Source organism: Gallinula chloropus, assembly GCF_964237585.1.
Source record: "Gallinula chloropus genome assembly, chromosome: 9".
Classification (NCBI taxonomy): domain Eukaryota; kingdom Metazoa; phylum Chordata; class Aves; order Gruiformes; family Rallidae; genus Gallinula; species Gallinula chloropus.
In genome coordinates, this window is record NC_140094.1 from 20349189 (window position 1) to 20368699 (window position 19511).

Sequence of the window (19511 nt, forward strand, 5' to 3'; positions counted from 1 at the left end):
TCAGTCTTTCCCTGTTGCTGTATCCTTTCTTGCTTTTCCTCTCATTCACACATTCAGATGCTGCTCCAGCACTTTGGTTTTGGCTTTTCCTCATATTTCCCTTCTAAAAGCATATCCCATTCTTTTTCCACAGCCCATCTTACAGTCATCTAATTACCCTGGCTCAGCTCTTACCCTGCTTATGAAAATGCTGTAGTAATTTTGGTGTGGGAAAGTAGGATCATAGGGTCATTCAATTCTTCTTTGCATGCTTGTGGAGGAAGAGCAGCCAATTCTATCTGATGTTGCCAGACAAATTAATTCCACAAATAATTAAGAAGTTATAAAGACTAAACACATTGCTCTTAATCTACTCAGTCAAATGATGTTAATTTGCTAACTAAAACACTATAGCTTAATTTCATATAAATTATGCTAAGATTTCTAAAGTATCTTTAGATGACACTATTACAAATATTGCTATTATTAGTCTAGAAAGGTGTAGGTTGAATGAACAGGTTATGTTGAAGCTTATTCTCTACATGAATTAATTTCTGAAGCAAGATAAAAATTCAAGTGTTTCTGAAGGGGAGCAGGGAGTTTTGAAGTAACAAACACTAGAACAGTTCATGTCCCAGCAGAACAAAATACCTTAATGGAATTTAAAAGTAAGAAATGATACCATGTCCATTTATATTCAGGGGAAGAACTATGAAAAGAATCAGTTCACAGCAAGCAGATGTTCTTGGTGCAGAGAGACGTGGCTATGTGGTTTCACCAAACTGTAGAATTAACTATTAGTCATAGTTTTAATTTAATACTTTCTGTAACTCAAAACGTAAGTTTTCCTTAGGACAAGAAACTAAAATAATACATCCTTTTCAGCATGCTCTTTCTAAAAGGATTGCTCAGACTTGTTGTGAAAGAAAAGGCATGATCTGTAGTCAAGCTTTGTGGTCTTATGGAGAAGAGTCTGTTGTGTAACTGATTTTCTCCAGATTCAGATTTGGAGTTGTGACGTTGCTAATACCTCGTAACTCAGTTCCCTTTAACCTTTGTGAAGAATACAAAATCAGGTATAATCTGACTGGTAAAACATTCTTCAAACAATGTATCTCCAGTTTCTCTTCTGCCTGTTCTTGTGCACATGCTTTGCTTTGCTATGTAAGGAGCCTGTAAAATGAGCGGCACAATAAAACCTTTTGGTTCCCTGGACTGACGGTTCTACACTGTGTGTTATGCTTGTAGGCAAGGGTGTTTAGAAATTAAATGTGCCTTGTGCTTGAGGTGTAAGTGATCATTTTGTACTGTATGAAATGTAGGCTATCTCCACACATCTTGAAAATACCTGAATTATTTAAAGGGCCTGTAGAATGTGTACTCCACTTGGGAAGTAAAAATTGAAAGATCAGTAAGGTGACAATTCAAACAATGCACTATACTATGAAGTGTCAGAAAAAGAGACGACACCTATTGGTGGGATAGTATATAAAAGCAATATTAAATAAATCTTTTAAAATTGACATGGCAATAAAATATCAGGAAATGTTTTTTGTCTGATTAGTAAATATGAATGTGTTGCATTTTTATGGGAGGCAATTTATAGTGACATATTTATATCATACATTAAACTTTCACAATTGTAGTTCTGTTGGCATTTGGGGAGTAATATCTGTCATAAATAGTTTTGATAGAATAGAATATTAACAGTTTAGGAAGGGGGTTTTATTTTTCCTTGCAAATAGAGTATTATTTTTTGACCACTGTAACTGCATTAAACAAGTATTCATTAATATTAAAAATATATTTAAAAACCAACCAACCCCCCTAAAATCATCTGGAGGTGGGATACAGTATATAAATTACATGGTATCCACCCAATCCTGCATAAGTGGCGGGGGTTCTTATCTGCTGAAAACATACGTTTGCTTGTTTGAAATGTAGTGACAGTAGTCTTGCTACGTTGATACAGCTAAGCACAGGTGTTACTTGGATCCTAGACTGTATTAGCAGATTAAACAGTGAGTTTCTTTATAGTGTAAGATATTTTCTGAGAGAGTGTTTTGTCTAACCTGTATTCCCCTTCTTCCCAATTCTCTTTCAGATAGCGGTTCTGTGGATGAAAAGGTTTAATATCATGTATTTACTATAGGGATCATGTATTTTGTTGTTTGTTTGTGACTTATTTGACCTGTTTGGTTCCTTCATTTCAGTGTGAAAGTTGCATGTTTTTCCCAGCTTTCCACTCTTTTGTTCTCCCTTGAGTGTATTGCAAAATGTGTGGCATTTCTAAGCAGGACAACCCTCACTGTTGTGCTTATCATAACTGCCAACACAGGGGTCTGCTACTGTCAAACGTGATACCTGGGATCGTTGCCTCTAATTATCAGCTACACCGCATACGCTATAGGGCTTAAAAGACAAGAGTATTTGGGAAGCAATAGCTTATCTTCCCATGGGTTCTTCCAGTGTGTTTCACTAAATGCTGAATGCTATCAAAATGTTTGCCAAAGCCATGGTTACTCTAACTTTGGCCTGGAGCTGACCCTGCTAAACATTTTCATATTAGGTGTTACATGTTTGATTCAGTTAAATTCTGTCCAAGATTTACTAAGAACAACTGAGTAACTATTTTTTTTGGTCTTTATTAAAGGCTCGAATAGTAAGTAGAAGCTCCTTGGATACTTCCAAGCTTTATGCAGTACAGGCATTTAGTGGGTAAGTACCAATGTGAGTGTGAATTTTGTTATTTGTATCTGAAATTAGTCTCATAATTTTATAGCAATTTTTTCGAAGTTTTGTTCTTATCAGGAATTGAATTGTTTGAAAAGGAAGGTAGCTTCATTATTTATGAAATCTTTCAGGTCTTTTAAGTCTTTAATTTGTAAGAAGTTACTACAATTCACTTGTGCAGGTTTCCTTCTTTTGAGGAAAAATCTCTCCTTCCTATTTTGAATGCCTTTTTATTATTCACTTTGGAAGAGAAAAAAGTAGAAGCCATTAGTAAAATTTAGTGGTTTTATTAGCTATTTAAAAGGGACGTTATCTTCTCGGTACTGTATTACAAGGTGATGAGATCAAATAATCTAATTTATCTTCCATCTTCTCATGTGAACATCTTAAAGGCTATATAAGAGACTCTAGACACTATGAAGTTTTTCTATTTGGATTCCTATGTTTTGCCTGTTTGTTTTTTCCTCTGGAAGGTACTAATGGTATTAATTTATTTAATATGATTCACATGCTGCTGTGGAAGGTATAGTTAGGGTAACACTGGTACCTTTTGCTAAACTTTAAACAAATATAGAAGAATTGAAAGAAGTGGAAGAGCACTCTCCACCTTGACAGTGGCTTGGGTACTTCCTGTGTAGCTTTTTATACCACAGTGTAATTCTTCCTTTTCCAGTTCATGGAAACTGGGGAGTTGCTGTGAAAGTGGGAGGCCATATGCAGGATTAGTTGCTGAATGCAACGTGAAACATGTTAAACAGTGTGGTTTATTATTATACTTGGTCTTTGACATTAGAACAAAATTATAGTTTACTTCTCTTGGCTTGCAAATTACATGTTACTCTCACTTTGAACAGTTGTGTTTTTCTCGTAAGGTCAAAAAGGTCTAAAATATCTCATTACTGAAATTATAAAAACTTTTGTCTTTCATATTGATCACCATTATTTCTTACTGTGCAGAAAGTTGTTACTTTCCTTCTTGGAATGGGATTTTCTAAGCACTGTGTTTCTCTACATTTTAAAAATAGAACAATGAGTGTTGTGAATTTTCTTTCCTGCCTTCCAAATGCAAACTGTTAGTAGTTCTGTTTGAGTTATATTGTCAACATGGAACCAGCACATCTGAAGCAACTTTGTTTCTCTTGATTAGATTACTGATTTGAATATGTTTTCAGCAATGCATTGGGAAAAAAAACCCCAACATTTACTGAAGTTCTCTGTGCTGGTGTTCATGTTATTCTTCTAATGGAATCATGGAAGGTTTTCATCAGAACATTGCAGCTGTGTCAGAAAATTATGACAATAGTCTTTTGATTTGATATATGACAACTTATATTTAGTGGCTTCTTTCTTGAAAAAATGAAGGCATATCAGAACCAGAAGGCATGATAGAAGCAGCTTCTGCTGTTTGCCTCAAACTCTCTTTGCCATATCTGCAAAGAAGGTGTATCCTTTTTTCCTCTTTTGTGCTATGCAATGTCAATTCATTTTTACTGACAGGCTTCAATCACCTCAGATTTTAGTAATTTATGATTTGATGTGTCAAAAATAGTAGCATACCTCACTACTGAGAAGCAGTAATCTGACATCTTAAAAACTGCACAGTAAACTCTGGTCTACTGAAACGAAGAATGATCATAACTTGGAAGTGTTAGTGTTTAAGTCTGTCACAAAAATTAGGGGCTTATGTATTAAAAAAGAAGAAAAACCCCATGCTGTTCATATGAAATACAATGTAGAAATTACCATCCTCACTTTACTCAGCAAGTAATAGCTACAGTACTGAGCTTGTATTGTCAGAGGAGGTGATGAAGTTCATTTAAAACCAAAATGTTCCATGCTTTTAATATTTCACAGATGATAGATGGAATGAGTATTCATTATACTTTTTTTAATAGCAAAGTGGGTACTTCTCAACCAAATATAACTTTTAAGCAAATATTTGTGATTTGTAAAGGTACATAGATAAAAAAAAATCAGATGTAGAAGACTCTTCTAAGCTGAACTTCACCTTGAAATCCTAACAAAAAGATTGGGGGAGGGGGTACAGATTAAGTAGAAAACTAAATTATTTAAAGAGGCAGAGATGTGAGTCATGGCAAATTACTGACTGAGCATAAATTACACCACTAATGTCATAATAAAGTATCTTTTTATTATGTACTCATCTGTCTTGATTCTGTCATTCTTGCTGTTCCCTCAAAAGCTGTGTTGTCTTTTTCTTTCTTTGGTAAGATCAGCAGCATTCTTAATTCAGAAAGAATTATTTTCTCCCAGGAAAAGACTGTTAGTCATTCTTGAATTTTGATTTCTTTTTTCCTTGCCATATGCTACTCCTTAGTGTTCAGAAAAAGGAGTCCAGTAAGAACCTCACTTTGAATTGTATTTCATGCTGTAGAGTAGAATAGTAGATGGAAGTGGTTTTACAGACATTGCTTGACAGAAGTAGCTCTTTGTGGCATAAGAATGCCTTATGCATGTGATGAGTTCTATTCACTGCTGATGGAACTGCCTCTGAGTTCTAAAGAATACTGAGAATCTGAGTTTCTGAGTTTATCTTTTAGTCTCTGTACCTTTACTTTTCACAACCTCAGAAATGTTATTTTATTTATATCATGCTTTTGCTGAGATTTGATGTGTCTGGAAGTTGCAAATTTGGTCTACCTTGACCTTTATGTTCTTGAAAATAAAATTCCAAGTTTCAAAACCCTGCACCAAAAACTGTTTCTGTGAAAATATAAAGGAAATACATAAACAGCCTATAAATCCTATTCTCTTTGTTACATAATGGTGCAGGTGCATCAGAAGGAGATATCAGAGAAAGAGATTATCCCCTAAATTTATAGCGTATGAGAGTAATGCTCTTAAGGGTTAAAGTAAACTCTCCTATACTCTAGCATGTGCTTTACCCACTCAACTAAGAAATGAACAGCATTGCTTTGTTTTTCTCTTGTAGAAACAAACAAAAACAGAGGGTTGCCTTTAAGGATTTTAATATGGCCAACAGGCAATGTGTGAATTTTGTGTGCGAAAGATTGTCAGTATGGACTTGATGCTTGAGAATAGTTAGATTGAAACCCTGAAGATGGTACTTTAAAAAAAGCATCTGAATTACCCAAATGCATTTGAACTTGACTCTTACCTTTCCTTTTACAACTGTCATATTTCAGGAATAACTTGAAGTTAGTAAACTGCTTACTCCTTGATTAACTTTTCAAGAATCCCTGTTTAAGTTTTGAAAGTCACGAATGATGTGTCTAGATTCGCTCTGAGAGGTTCAAGACTCTTTTTACCTTCCTCCTAGCTACTACCAAGTGCAATGAATGTTGTCCTTTCCATTAGTTTTATTCTTGTTTACATGTCAGATCTGCTGTCTCCTGCTGATTTCTCTATTTCCATTTTGTCCTTCCTCTTAACTCTCAGATGAAGTGTGCTTAAGTTGTCATTCACACCTATAAGGAACTTGCAGCACCAGGAGGTTTTTATTCTTCATTTGATCAGATGCTATAATAATGACAACAGAGAATGAATATTGCCAAAGGTGTAAACTAAGTGTAGCATGTTATTATCTCCTACGGTTCTAGGAAGGTCTCCATCCTGTTTTTGCAAATGACTTTTTCTTGTAGAACATATCTCCACCTTATAAATTCTTACAAGCTTTATGCACATTGTGGGGTTTTTTTCCTTTCCCTTGTTGGTCTCTCTTCATTATGGTCCTGTTGATGCTAAGGAAACTATTTACATAGATTTCAATGAGAGTAGAGGGAGTTCAAAATGAGTCCTTGGTTTTATGATACGGCAACAGTTCTGCTAAAAGGGATCATTAATTTTGTGAAGGATGTTCAAATTTTTCTCTTCCCTGCAAATATTGAGACCAGATTTTCCTTCTAGACGGTTTCTGCAACACTGAAAATACTCTTGTCATTAGTGTTACTACTGACCTGCTCTGGTGTAGGGGTCAAGAATATCAGCAAATGTAGTTTCAGTGCTGACTTGCTGGCTCTTGGGTTCTAATTTTTTTTTGGGTTTGTTTGGGCTTTAGGAAATAATTCAAGTGTTGGGGTTTTTGTTTCGGTTGTTTTGTTTTGGGTTTGGTTTTGGGGTTTTTGTTGAGGTTTTTTGGTGTTTGGTTTTTGGGTTGGTTTTTTTTTTTTTTTTAAAGATTGGAAAAATAAAGGAAAAAAGTTTACAAGTTGAAATCGTGGCACTTTGAGGCCACATTGCCTGAGGTTAGTATAAAGTTATTTTAGATGGCTGGCATCATAGCCCTGTGATGTGACAAGAAGCATGACAGGAAAGAGAAATGAGGTCAGAACTTCTTTGCAAGCAACTTTATTTTTGCCAAAAGCTGAGATGGCCCCAGAGGCCTGTTAGCACAGTTCAGTGTCTGTTGGGCTGCTTTGGCTCACACCTGGGGATGGACCGTGCAACAGATCTGTGATCAGGAGGCAGCAGAGGAAGACTCAAGGCTGTAGTCACCAAGTGGTTTTTGCTGCCCCAACCAGAATGTGATCATTTGTCAATATATTGTAATATGTGATTAATTCATAACTTTACTATAAAAATATGATTAACAAGTGTCATTTCAAAATTTTCATGACATTAATACACATGCTCATTTGAGTGTAGTTTGTCAAAAGTTGAGTGAGTATAGTGATTTAGTATAGCCTAGTCTACCCTAGAACTTTCTGAGTTTCTTGCCTTGGCCAGGGTAACAGGTTTTCTCCTATGGAAGGATTTGTCTCTTCCTCCACCTCCCTTCATTTCTTAATCTAGTATTTTTAGCTCATGTTAAGACTTTTAATCCAACTTTCATTTTCAGAGAAAGTGCTTGGTATTTCTTTGGTGGCATTTTAATATACTGAGGACCAGGAAAAGCTGTAAATCCAGTTCTGTAATTACTTTAATTACTTTTATGATGCTGCCATTTTCTCCCAGTATTCATACACAATTTTAGATCTCCAGTTTTTCACTCCAGCAAGAACTATGTATTGCTGCCTAAGTGTGGATTTTTGGGTCTTCATACAGTGTGACTTGTCTCATAACTGTTTTCATTAACATGCATAGTTCTATCTTGAAGCTTTTACAAAAGCCACTGGCTACATTTTGTAATTATAATGTGTAGAAATGATACATTCCTTCTTCCCTTCCTCAGCCTCTCATTCGATCTTCAAAACATTCGTCTCAATTTTTATGAGATCAAACCAGCATTATGACTTTTTAAAGCTGTGTAGGTGTTATATCACATTTAACTACATAAATTTAATTATGCTTTAAAACAGGTGCATCTAATCTGAAACATAATCCTAAAAACTTCAAGAAAATTCAGTATCCCAGTAACCTAAAATGTATGTTCAATACCAAGGGATTTTAAAAAATAAACCAACAAAATTCACCTCTGTTTTCATCATCATTTTCATCTGGAAGTGAACTCAGAGACCTTAAAGAGTGGCTGTGGCGCTCTCCAAATTTTTGTACCAAGGAGTGTAAAACAATTTTAAACATCTTTATATTAAATGGTGAGATGTGTTGATTTTTAATGACAAAAATACAAACATTTTTGCATTTATTTTCATAAAATATAGATTGATGCTGTACATAAAATTACAGTTGTTAATTATTTGTATTATTACTCTAATTTAAATTGCAATTTTCTAAGAAGTTCTAGTGAATATATGTGTGTAGATATAGTGTACATAGACAGTGCCACAACTATTAATTTATAATTCAGTCCTCCAAAACTAAGGACTGAACTGGGGGCGAAACATTGGACAGTGGAAGTTAGAAAGGAGTGCCACACCAAGAATCACAATTTCTAAATAGAGGTTTGAATAGTTTAGTAGAGGAGCTGTCTGCATATATGGGCTGAAAGGAAACCATAGGTGATCAAGTCCTCTCTTGAAAAAAGGTGTGTGTGTGTATGTATATATATATAGAAAAATACACATAGGTATACATATAGATCATCTGTCACTTTCTTTACCATGCAGCCTACCTACCAGCTACAGAATGTTTTGCTACAGTGAGTTGCATCTGGATTGTTATGCTAAACTGTCAGTCTAGAAAGAAAAATCAGATTTTATTGTTTTCATCAGAGTTCATTTTGAGTGTTTTGATTATAGCTTTCAAGTCCTATGTTTGTAATAAAGGAGAAAGAATAATTTAACTTGAGGGAGCCTGATGAATGCTAGCAGGATCAGACTGACTAGGGTATTATTGTTGCTGCTGTGACTAAGTGGAAATTATTTATAGTGATGTTTTAAAGCTATTCATGTGACTTAACTTTCTTCTGAATTTACTGACAGCCAAGACATTCGGGAATCTCTACAAATATTTTTCTTTATAAATGAAGTACAGTCAAGTGCAATTTAAATGATCCTAAAATGTCATGTAGCACCAAAAGTCAGCATCAGGCAGATCAAATTCTCTCTGCAAAATTACACCAGAACTGCATTACCCTTGTACTGAAAATGTATTTATGCTTTTCTCCCCTCTATATCCTCTTGGTTTTTTGACTGACATTTTAAAAAAACGAATTTACCAGTTTCCATTTCAGTTACAAACACAAAAAAACCCCCAAAACCCACATACTTCCCTAATAGGTGAGTCCTGACACAGTAAAACTCCGGAGTAATTAGTTTTTGGAGATGAAGTGAAGCTAATTGATTGTGTGAGGTGACAGCTTATCTGATTAGAGAATTTATGAGGGAACCTAACACACTTCTAACACAGTGTTCTGTTCTATATCTAAAAAGAATCAAGAAAAAAGGGTCTACAGAAGCCCTAGTCAAGGCTGTGAAGCAGAATTGATCAGCTGCAGGGGAAAGCATCTTGCTCATGCCTTAGCCAGTTTGTTCCCATTACAGGCAGTTCCAGTACTTCAGGCACAGTGTATCCTACACTGAGCTTTTATTTGAGCATAAAGAAAAATGTGCAAATGGGCAAAAGGTAAGAAATGTCATTTCACCAAAACCAGAGTTTATATCTTTGATACATTATTTTGTCCTTTCACCTACAAATGTCCTTTGGACCAACAGGCCTCTACACTGCACAGGAAATCTTTACTGGGTCAGTTATGGCTGTTAGTATATCTTTTATCCAATGCAGAGAATACTCACAAAGTATTAATCCACTGTAAGGGCAGTGGCTATTTAAAACTACTTGTTGTTTTGTGATATGATAGTAAAATGTATTTTTTTTTTTTTAAACTAATGGTGAAGGGAATGCAATTTATGAAAAAAAATTTAGTAACATTTTTTGAGAAAAAAGTGCATTGCATTTTCATCATCTAATTTTGGCACCATATGAAAAGTAATACTATGCTATAAAGACAGAGAAACGACTTCTGGAGTCTGAATGGCTGATGGTGTTGGAAGGGCTGGGCATGGGGCATCTAGAGTTTCATCTCAGTCCTATTAGAATTTGTGGCAAGTTTTTTGCCTCCATGGTGGGTTTTAAAGTTAAACCCATCAATTCTGGGTATTGAATCTTGCATCTATTAGTGTAAATATTAAGAGATTTTTATCAAGGTCTTCACAGGTATATTGAACTAGAAAGTGGTCCTGAACATTGCATTTAATCTTTTTAAATCCATATGAGAAACAGTGTTCAGAGTACCCTTGTTTATTACAAGATATAAGAAATTTGTTTTGTTCCCTCACTGGGATTTATCTCTATTGTCAACAGCTCCCAATGTATAACATCTAATTTACTTTTGAGCTTTAATATTGGGCAGCTGTGATGAGTGCTTCATCACCATAACAGTCTGCAGGACTGGAGTGTGCAGCAGTGCTTTTTGACTCATTATTTCTAGTGTTAGCTTTAGAATTAACAGTTCCTTGATACTAATGTCTTACATCCAAAGCACAGAATTCAGTGTCATCCACACCACACTACCTATTATTTTTGCTCCAAATGTTTGTTTCCACTTTGTGGTTTTATAAGTTAATTTTGTATTCCATTTTGGGTAATTGTCCCCTGCTATGTAAAAGTATTTTTTGGCCTTAAGGATAGCTTCTCAAATTCCTTTTGCAGTTTATTCTACTTGAAGAGCTGCCCACTTAGGCTGTTAGCCCAGATTTGCTCTATTCATTTCATCACACTTTTATGGTATAACTGCACTTGAGTCTCACATATCTTAGAGACAAGAGTCTGGGCAAGAAAGTACCCCCCATTTCTCTGCAGATCAGCATCTGCACCAGTCCACAGTGCTGATACTGCCAAAGGTAAAGTTTTAACAGAACTTCAAGGTATGAGAATTATTGAACAAACACCTCTAAAGATATAGATTCCAATATGCCATTTTACCTTTTCTCTCCTCTGGTTTTAGTTAATTTAAACTTTAACCATGATGAATTTTTCAAATTCCCTGTCAAGCACATTCCAAGAAAGTAAATTTGTTGCTCTGCATCTGGTGAAACTTAAGCATGGTAAAAAATATTTCCCATCTTTCAGAAGCCTGTGGAAATGTAAGGGGACAAATAGAACCCCATTTTATTCCCAGTGTGGGAGAAAAAGTATCGTAGGCTTCACCTTAAAAATAAACAAAATCCAACAACCAATCAATCAACCAACCAACCAACCAAACCAAACCAACAACAAAAAACCCCCAAAACCCAAAAAACCCAACCCAAAACCCCAGTGATGCAAAGTCTGACTGAAGGTTAATCTAGCCCAGCATCCTGCTTCTCCTGACAGTGGCCAAAAGCAGATACCTAGGAACTGTCAGGAAAGCTCAACCTGACATAAGATGATGTTACCTTAGGATACTCTCATCCTTCTAGTCTTCTAATAGGTTGTAATTCAGAGATTGCTTAAACAAGATTTAGTGTTCTTTTTTATAACACCTATTAATGTACTTCACTTCTCTTAAATAATTTGGAGTTGTGATTTATGAGTTCTGTTGGCTTGGGTTGATTAATTTTGAAGATATTAGAGGGATATGTATGTCCCTGAACTCCTTACAGTCTCTCATATTAGCATAACCCAGCACTGATTTCGGTTTATATCAGTATGCCAGGCTGTAAATTGTGACAGCTGAGGTCGCCGATTCCTAACTTCTTTTGGATTTAGCTGCAGCTGTGGATCTAGAACATCCATATCCAACAGGAATCGACCAGAGTCTTGGCTCATACAAATATGTCATTTGTCAATTCTGCTAGTGGCGAGGGGTTGTAATCCTCAAGTCAGCAGAGGACCATTTGTGCCAAAGTACCTTTGGAAGGAAGTGAAAATTCTCTCACTAATTTCAGTTAGCTCTCTCTTCACCCAGTAACTGTGATGTGTATAAATAAAAGGAGGGCTTTCAAATGAGGAACTTTTTGCTGTGATGTGTACTTTTTTTACATATAGAGAGCTAGAAATAGAAGAACAACTGAAAAGGTTATTTGAGACAGTGCCAAACAGAAGGAACTTGGAGGGGAGAATTTTTGGTCTTGAAAAATGTGGCATCAAAGCTTCCTTGAGACTTTCAAAGTATTTCTGAAATAGATCTGAGGAGATATATAGCAATCTGCCAAGGTCCATTGTGTAAAAATTGCAGGATGAGAATATGTGTATCCATAGAGTTAGGGAGAGTGAGTTGTGTTGTTACAGGATCAGTATGTTTTATTTTAAATCCTATTGGTGTGTTAGTCTTTTATTCTTTGATATGACTCCAAGTTGTTCTTTGCTATTGTTTCCAAGTTGTATCTGATTTGTAATAAGAGGTTTAAATGCATGCTTAATGAAAAATTTAAACCAGGCAAGAGAAAATAAGGATGGTTACCATGGAATTATCTGAAAATGTGACACATTCAAATGGACTCCTTGGACTCTTTGAATCAAAGTTATGACAACAATGATACCCTGTAAGATGTTGGGCTCCGTCTCAACTGCCAGATACAAAAGATACAAAATTCTTTCTGATGGAAAGGTATTGCTGTAACTTCTAAATCCATGGTAAAATGTTTTGGAGGGATTTGCTGCTCTGCTTTGGATGAATGCCAGGAGAAAGTCAGCCGCACAAAGAACACTCGTGATAATTTTTCATAGAAGTTAGCACGCTTACCTGCTTTAGCTGATAGCTGCTAATTTTTAACTCTAAATAGAGACATTACAAGCAATTCTTTAGCATGCAAACTTGTAAGCCTCAGGTTTTTATTTTCTTTGTCTTTTCATCTCCTGCAGTGGGCTGTATGGAATTGACAGCATGCCCGACCTGCGTAGAAAGAAATCTTTTCCCATTGTCCGAGATGTGGTAAGTCACTTCTGAGGCCATGAAACTGTGGAGTCATTTTTCAGCTGTCTAAATCTTTCTTATAATTACTATTGTGTGTGGAAGTGATAGTTTGTCAACAAGTGTTTTATGGGCAAAAAGGTATCTTGAGAGAATGAACTGAGGCCACGAAATGATGCAGTTGTTATAATGCGCTAGATTCTGAATATCTTATTGAATATTTAACTATTCCTTGTGAAATCAAGTAATGTGTATTTCATGCAGCAATAAACTACTCATTTTTTTGTTGAATTAGTTTACAAAAACAGCTGTTATTGAGTGCTTTGGATACCTATTGGCTTGATCTATTATGATACTAAAAGGAAGAAAGTTCCTTTTGAAAAGCTGAAACCCTGTTTCAGTGTGAAGGTTTTAAAGATTTATGGATACTTTTGGTACAAGATGAAGTATGTTATTTTAGCAGTTGTTATAGACAATAATAATCTAAGCAAATAAATTTCAGAAAGGTGAAAAAAATGGCAGTTCCTTTGAGATTTATTCTGATTTCCAGTCTAAACAAGATTAAGTACAATCTCTCTGCTCTGAAGAATTTTAAGTACTATCCACATTTCTCTCTCTCTTTTCCTGAAGTATAGAATTCATAGTTCGATAAAATACATATTCAGTCTATGGTGTTGACCCCCACAAACAAATCTCTCATTGTAAAGGAGGGGAGTGAGACAAATAAGTTATTATTGTAGTTGTCTTTAATAGATCAATCTTTGCCAAATTATTGCCCACTGTATTCTCAGCGGCCCTGAGATACACCATACAGTCTGAAGGGTCGTGAAAAGAAAGCACAGAAAACATTTTAGAGCAGAATTCCTTCTGAAATGGTGTTGCAATTTATGACATAGTAGAGCCTGCATTTGTTGAAACCATCTTTTTGACAGTAGCTGCTCAAATATAAGTTGTATTACACATGAATATAATTTAGAATCACGTTATGATGGTTTTGTGCTTATTAAAAAGCCCTTTGTTCTTATTTGGAACAGGTATTGCTCAGACATGAGAATCTTAATATTAACTATTCAGTTTGGAAAATACAGCTATTGAATTGAAACAGTAAAAAAAAAAAAGAAAACTCACATTTTGAATGGCAGAATAAAACTTCCATTCTATTATTCTAATATGTCAATTATTGCTATGTAAGGATTACTACTTTTGCTCTTCAGTCATTGAAGGATAACTCCTCTTGAAGGAATTCTATCTTTAAGAAGTTGCAGAGCTTTAAACTTTAAGTTTATTCTGGAATTTAATTATTATGGACTTGGAGTACAGCTCTTGCAGTATGTTCTTTAACTGTATACTTCTTTAAAATAGTAAATTATATTACAGCTCAGTTCTGCAGCTGTAAACCTAAAGTAATTTGACCAACTTAAGAGGGAACTTGTTTCAGACTTAGTGTAAGCAATATCATCTTTGAAAGAGTATTTGTGTTTAAAGGTATATGCATTAAGTAATTTTCTCCGAGCTTGTTGTAGGTGGATTCCAAAATACCTTGTTTAAATCAGTAACTTAATTCTCAAGTCCTTGTAAGATATGATACATTGTAAATAATCCTTTTTAGGCTTACTTATATTGTGGTTTCAGAAATATAAACATAATATTCTTAGAAAACAGTGATAAACTCTTTTGACCTTCACTGAAATAGATATCATTTGATACCATTTTTGTTGTTACTATAAACTGACAAATTATTAATATTCTTTATAATTTCTTTTCTATCTTGGCTGGATTTTTCAGGCTATGGTAAGTTCTTTTATATCAATAAATGTTCTAAAATGTTCATAATAACTCTTAGGGATTTCACAAATGTCATTTTATGCTGATCTTTTATTGGAAAATAGAAAAACTGTTTTACGATGAAGAATTTAATCTGAAGTGAAGCTGTGCCTTATGTGAATGTGTTGTCCTCTGCATCACCTATGCCAAAATTATTATACAAAGTTTGTTAAAAAGTTATCCATATATTCCAAATATCCTTTTTAATACCAGGAGATTGTTTAGGTCCTAATCATGATGTTTCCCCTGTGGAACTGAACAGCCTTACGTACCTAGATAAAGACAAGTTGAAAGTGTTCCCTACTTTTAAATCCTCTTGTATCATCAGAGTAATCATTAGATAAAAGCTAAATATCTGGAATGTTTTACATTAAATCTGCTACTTGCAGTCCATTTCCTTCTTTAATCATTAGTAGAAAAATTGGTTTAAATATTTTAATATTCATACATAAAATATTCAGACAGTATTTATGTAGGGGTTTTTTATATTCTACTAAATAGAAATCATAACAATATGAATTAACAATTAGTTGTGAGGAACTTAGGAAGTTATTAATATACTACTTTGTTGTTTTCATGCCATTTCTGACTAACCTTAATTTTCAGAATGATCTTAGAGACTGGGCTGTGTCTGTGCTATGAAAATAAATTTGAAGAAGTAAATAGTATTACAGTGGTGTTCAGTAATGAGTGTGTAGTTGAGTTGCCATTTCCTTTCCAAATCTGTTTTCTGAGCTTAACACTGCAGTTCTGCTGAACACTTCAGGATCAGACATAAACTTTCTAAATAGAAAAATTATGGGAAGGGAAAAAGTATCCTTTTGAATGACTCCTTCCTTTTTCCTGTCACCCTCCCTCCCTTTTAAAAGACAAATCAATCTTTCAAAAGAATAAAGTCAAGCTGTTGCAAAATGTTAGCCTGACTGCTTCTTCCTCCCTGCTACTTCTAGCTGCTCAAAACAGAGCTTGCTTTTATTTCATGATAGGTGCCTCTTCTTTTACCTCACCCACACAATTTTTCATTCAACGCTTAATTGTAGCTTGGGTTTAATTTTCTTTTACTTGCTGTTACCACTTTTCAATGTTTTTGTAGAATTACTTCCAATTTTATTTATTTATTTAAGCTGCTAAGGCAAATTTGGAGGTAACACATGACATGTAGATACAAGCTATTAGGAGGTCTGAAAGTACTTAGGCACATGGAGACCAGGTTATTTAAATCCTGTATCAGGGGGTTGGAAAAACGTTGAAAAATCAAAGAGATTCTACTTTGTAATCTCTCTTTTCAAAAAAAGAAATGTTCATGTGTTCATGATGCAATAGTATATAGAGAACATAGAGATCAAATTCTCAGGTAAGACATGAGGTAGTATCTGAATGAGAGGGTAAGCAAGTGTAAACTGCTGAACAAGCCTTGTGTTCTGTTAAAGGAGAGTAGTGAAGGGCTTCCGGTTCCTGTTGCGCAACCTGTTCTCAAAATGCTCTGGCAATTTGGACTTCCTTCCTGGAGGCTCCAGATGAGCAGTGGCACTTACTTTTCTTCCTTGCTGCTATTAAAATACAGAAGGGCAGTAGGGGAAAAAGTTTTCTTGCTACATTCGTAGTCTGTCACCTTGTTTCCCATAAATGAGTCTGGCAGCATTTTTTCCCTTTCTCTTGCTGAAATACTCCTTGTTTCGTTCCATCCTTAAGAACAGGCACTGTTCTGTTTTTGTTCGGTGCTTCAGGCTGTTGAATTATCACCAACTACAACATTTCAGCACAAAAACTTTTTATGTATCTTCTCTTGAAGATGTAGTTTATTCTGACAATGATACTTAAATAGAAATGATTCTTACAAGTTACTGTGGGTTTTTCTTACTAAAATTCCTGTAAATTTAATACATAATAATTCAACTTTACTGGTTTATTACAAATTCATCTAGATATCACTTTATTATCCTTCCAACAGAGTAGACACTTTATTAAGAACTGCTAAATTATTTGTTTCCTATTAGGCTTTGTTGTCTTATATAAGACACTACACTGACTTTAGACACATTCCTGATTAAAGAGCAAAAATGGTTAAGTTGCATTGTTGCAGAAGTAGACCTTGGGAGAACAGGGCTTCAAGAACACGTGACAAGGGCAAAATTGCTTCCCTACTTTCCTTTTTCTCACAGGAAATAGTGTGTCTAATGACTTACACTGGTAGCGTGAAACAGCAGTTCTGCTGGAGGACAGAACGTGGTACCATTCCCTGCCCTGTACTCAAGGTTAATGTTGACATGCCCTTCATATTTTTGCCTGGATGAGTAGTCCACACTGCTCTATAGTGTGAAATGGCTATGACTGTGTGTTTTAGACCTAAAAGGATCAAATCATTTTCTAAATATAAGATTAGAGGTTAAAACTATAAAACCTAACATACTGCAGGCAAGTAAATGTTAATGGCTAGTTTCCAAGACTTTGAGAAGAAACTGATGCTTCAAGAAGGATCAGAAGATGGTTGCTTTTAAAATTAATCTTTTGAAACCTAAAACTCTACTGATTATGACTTTTTTTTCTTTTCATCTTATTGCTTCCAACACACTTGTGCTTGCTGTTTGTCTCTTTGATGTTTGGGTCCTGTAGCGTTAGTTTTTGTTACAAAAGGTTTGAAAACACAAAGCCTGGGCTCTGTTTAATCTTTCCCATCACTTTGTCAATCTCACAGACCAATTGAATTTCCCATATTCACTGAAATGAAAGAAAAAGATGGTCACCAAGAAGCAAACAGATTTTTTTACTAATTAACAACAGAGTGGGAAAACTGATAGCAAATTAATGGCATAGGCTTGGTAAACTTCTGAGTTTAAAAGGAAAAAAAAGGGGTTCCTTTGCATCCCATCTTAACTGTAGTAGGACAGCAATGAACCAAATGAAATATTTGTATGTCAAGGATGACTTCTAACCCTCCCTATAATTGGTTTCACAAGATTAATAAGTTTGTGTCTATCTTCAAGTGTAATTATTATCAAGGGAAAATTATTGAAAGCTGAATGGCTATATTCTCAGGGGAAAGTAAACATTTAGAATTAAAATTAACAGTCTTAATATTTCTACATTTAAAAAAAAAATCCATTAAAATTCTGTCAGTGTTTAAAATTATAAAACAGAAAAGATTGGAATTGTCTCTCCATCCAAAGATTAATGATGCCATTCCTCTGCAGATGTAAGCTTAAATTGCTTCTGACCCAATATGTGTTTCACAAAAATAAGATCTCATATGCAAGATATCATTGAAACTTTTGATTAAATAGCTTTGTAATGGTGGACTAGAGAAGATCCAGTTCACAGTAAGGTGAAAATCTATATCCTCACAACAAAGGCAACAACAGGCTTATGGTTTGTGGGTGGTGGAATCGATCATGCTCACACTGCTGGACTATGAGGGCAGCAATGAGTGACAGAGCAGATGCTGGATTACAGAACAACAGAGATAAAGCATGAGTATACTGGCATACTTACAATGATTTAAAATAGGGGGAAGGAGGCATGAACCCAATTTTTCAGGTAAAATACAGTAATATAGCAGTGTCATGGTTAATATTTTGGACAGAGAAAAAAGTTGTATCTGTTTCTGTCAGACCAAAAGGACTACTGATAGTAGATGGGGTTATTCAGAATTGAAATATTATTTGGAAAACACACAGGACTCATTTCCTTAGATCTTTTTCCTTCTGATTATTATATTCTCTGATTCTCAAGGGCCTATTTAAATTACAGGAATATTGCAGGAAGGAAGACAAAATTTCCTTGACTATTGTATTTTAGAAAAACTTTGAGTGCCTTTGTATGTACTATACTAGAGCAAATAAAAGTGTGTCTACAACCAAGGACATAGTCTTCAGAACTAGGAGGTTTTCAATAACCTTAACATTATGTGGACAAGAGAGGACAGATTGAGACAGAGTTCCATCCTTTTTTCTCCTTTGAATCACCAGAGTATTTCTCCATATGACTATTCATAATATTGAGTGAATATTGTCTTTAAGGAAGATGTTACTTTTAGGTTTCCTAAAGACTTTTTATTTAAGACAAGTAGCATTATATATACATACACACAATTTAAAAATGCTCAATGAGTTACAAAAAATTATCCAGTCTGACAATTGGAACTGTAAGACTGTTGCAAAATCTCCCATGTTGCTGCAGGCACAGACAGCTTCCAAATTAGGGCGGGATGCCTATCCCTGTACCACATTAATTTGGTTGGCAAAGCGGAAAAACAGTGACAGCCTGTGGTTTAAAAAAACTGAGTCATAAACCTCTGAATAACAGGTTTTATATTAGAAATGGCAGCTCAGCTAGGCACTGCTGAAAGAAACAATAATGATGATGGAAAGCGTGCTTGCATCATGTACTGAAACCTTAACAGTTGTGTGCTGAAAATATTAACTGAAAGTTTTTGCAACTCCTACAGTTTTGCTTAAATCCAGTAGCATAATCAAGTACTGCTTCCATTAGATTCAACAATTGGAGTTATTAGTATCATTTCTAACCACTTTGCATTTCCTTTCAACAGACACTGGCAGCTCGGAAATCGGGTATTTCCATGGCCATGCTCATCCGGACCTCTGTAAACAATGATGAAATGGTGAGTGTTTTCAGTGGCAGGTTTAAGTTGTTTCAACAATAGAGAAATTCTAGTTCAAACCTCTCTAGAAGTTATTTCAGTCTTAGACGCTCCAAGCTGGATAAAACTATGAGTGTATAAGCATTCCATTTATTGCGTAGGAAC

At 35.0% G+C, this 19511-nt stretch overlaps 1 protein-coding gene across 1 annotated transcript in view; it reads left to right on the forward strand.

Moving 5' to 3' along the window:
• UNC13C (unc-13 homolog C) overlaps window positions 1–19511 on the forward strand; it is a gene marked incomplete at its 5' end in the record, with an annotated part of 135793 nt that overhangs the window by 14353 nt on the left and 101929 nt on the right. Inside the window, 4 exons of the mRNA XM_084268220.1 lie at window positions 2084–2106; window positions 2633–2697; window positions 12877–12946; window positions 19296–19367. Of these exons, the coding sequence (XP_084124346.1) occupies window positions 2084–2106; window positions 2633–2697; window positions 12877–12946; window positions 19296–19367 (230 nt within the window). The remainder of the gene's footprint in view (window positions 1–2083; window positions 2107–2632; window positions 2698–12876; window positions 12947–19295; window positions 19368–19511) is intronic.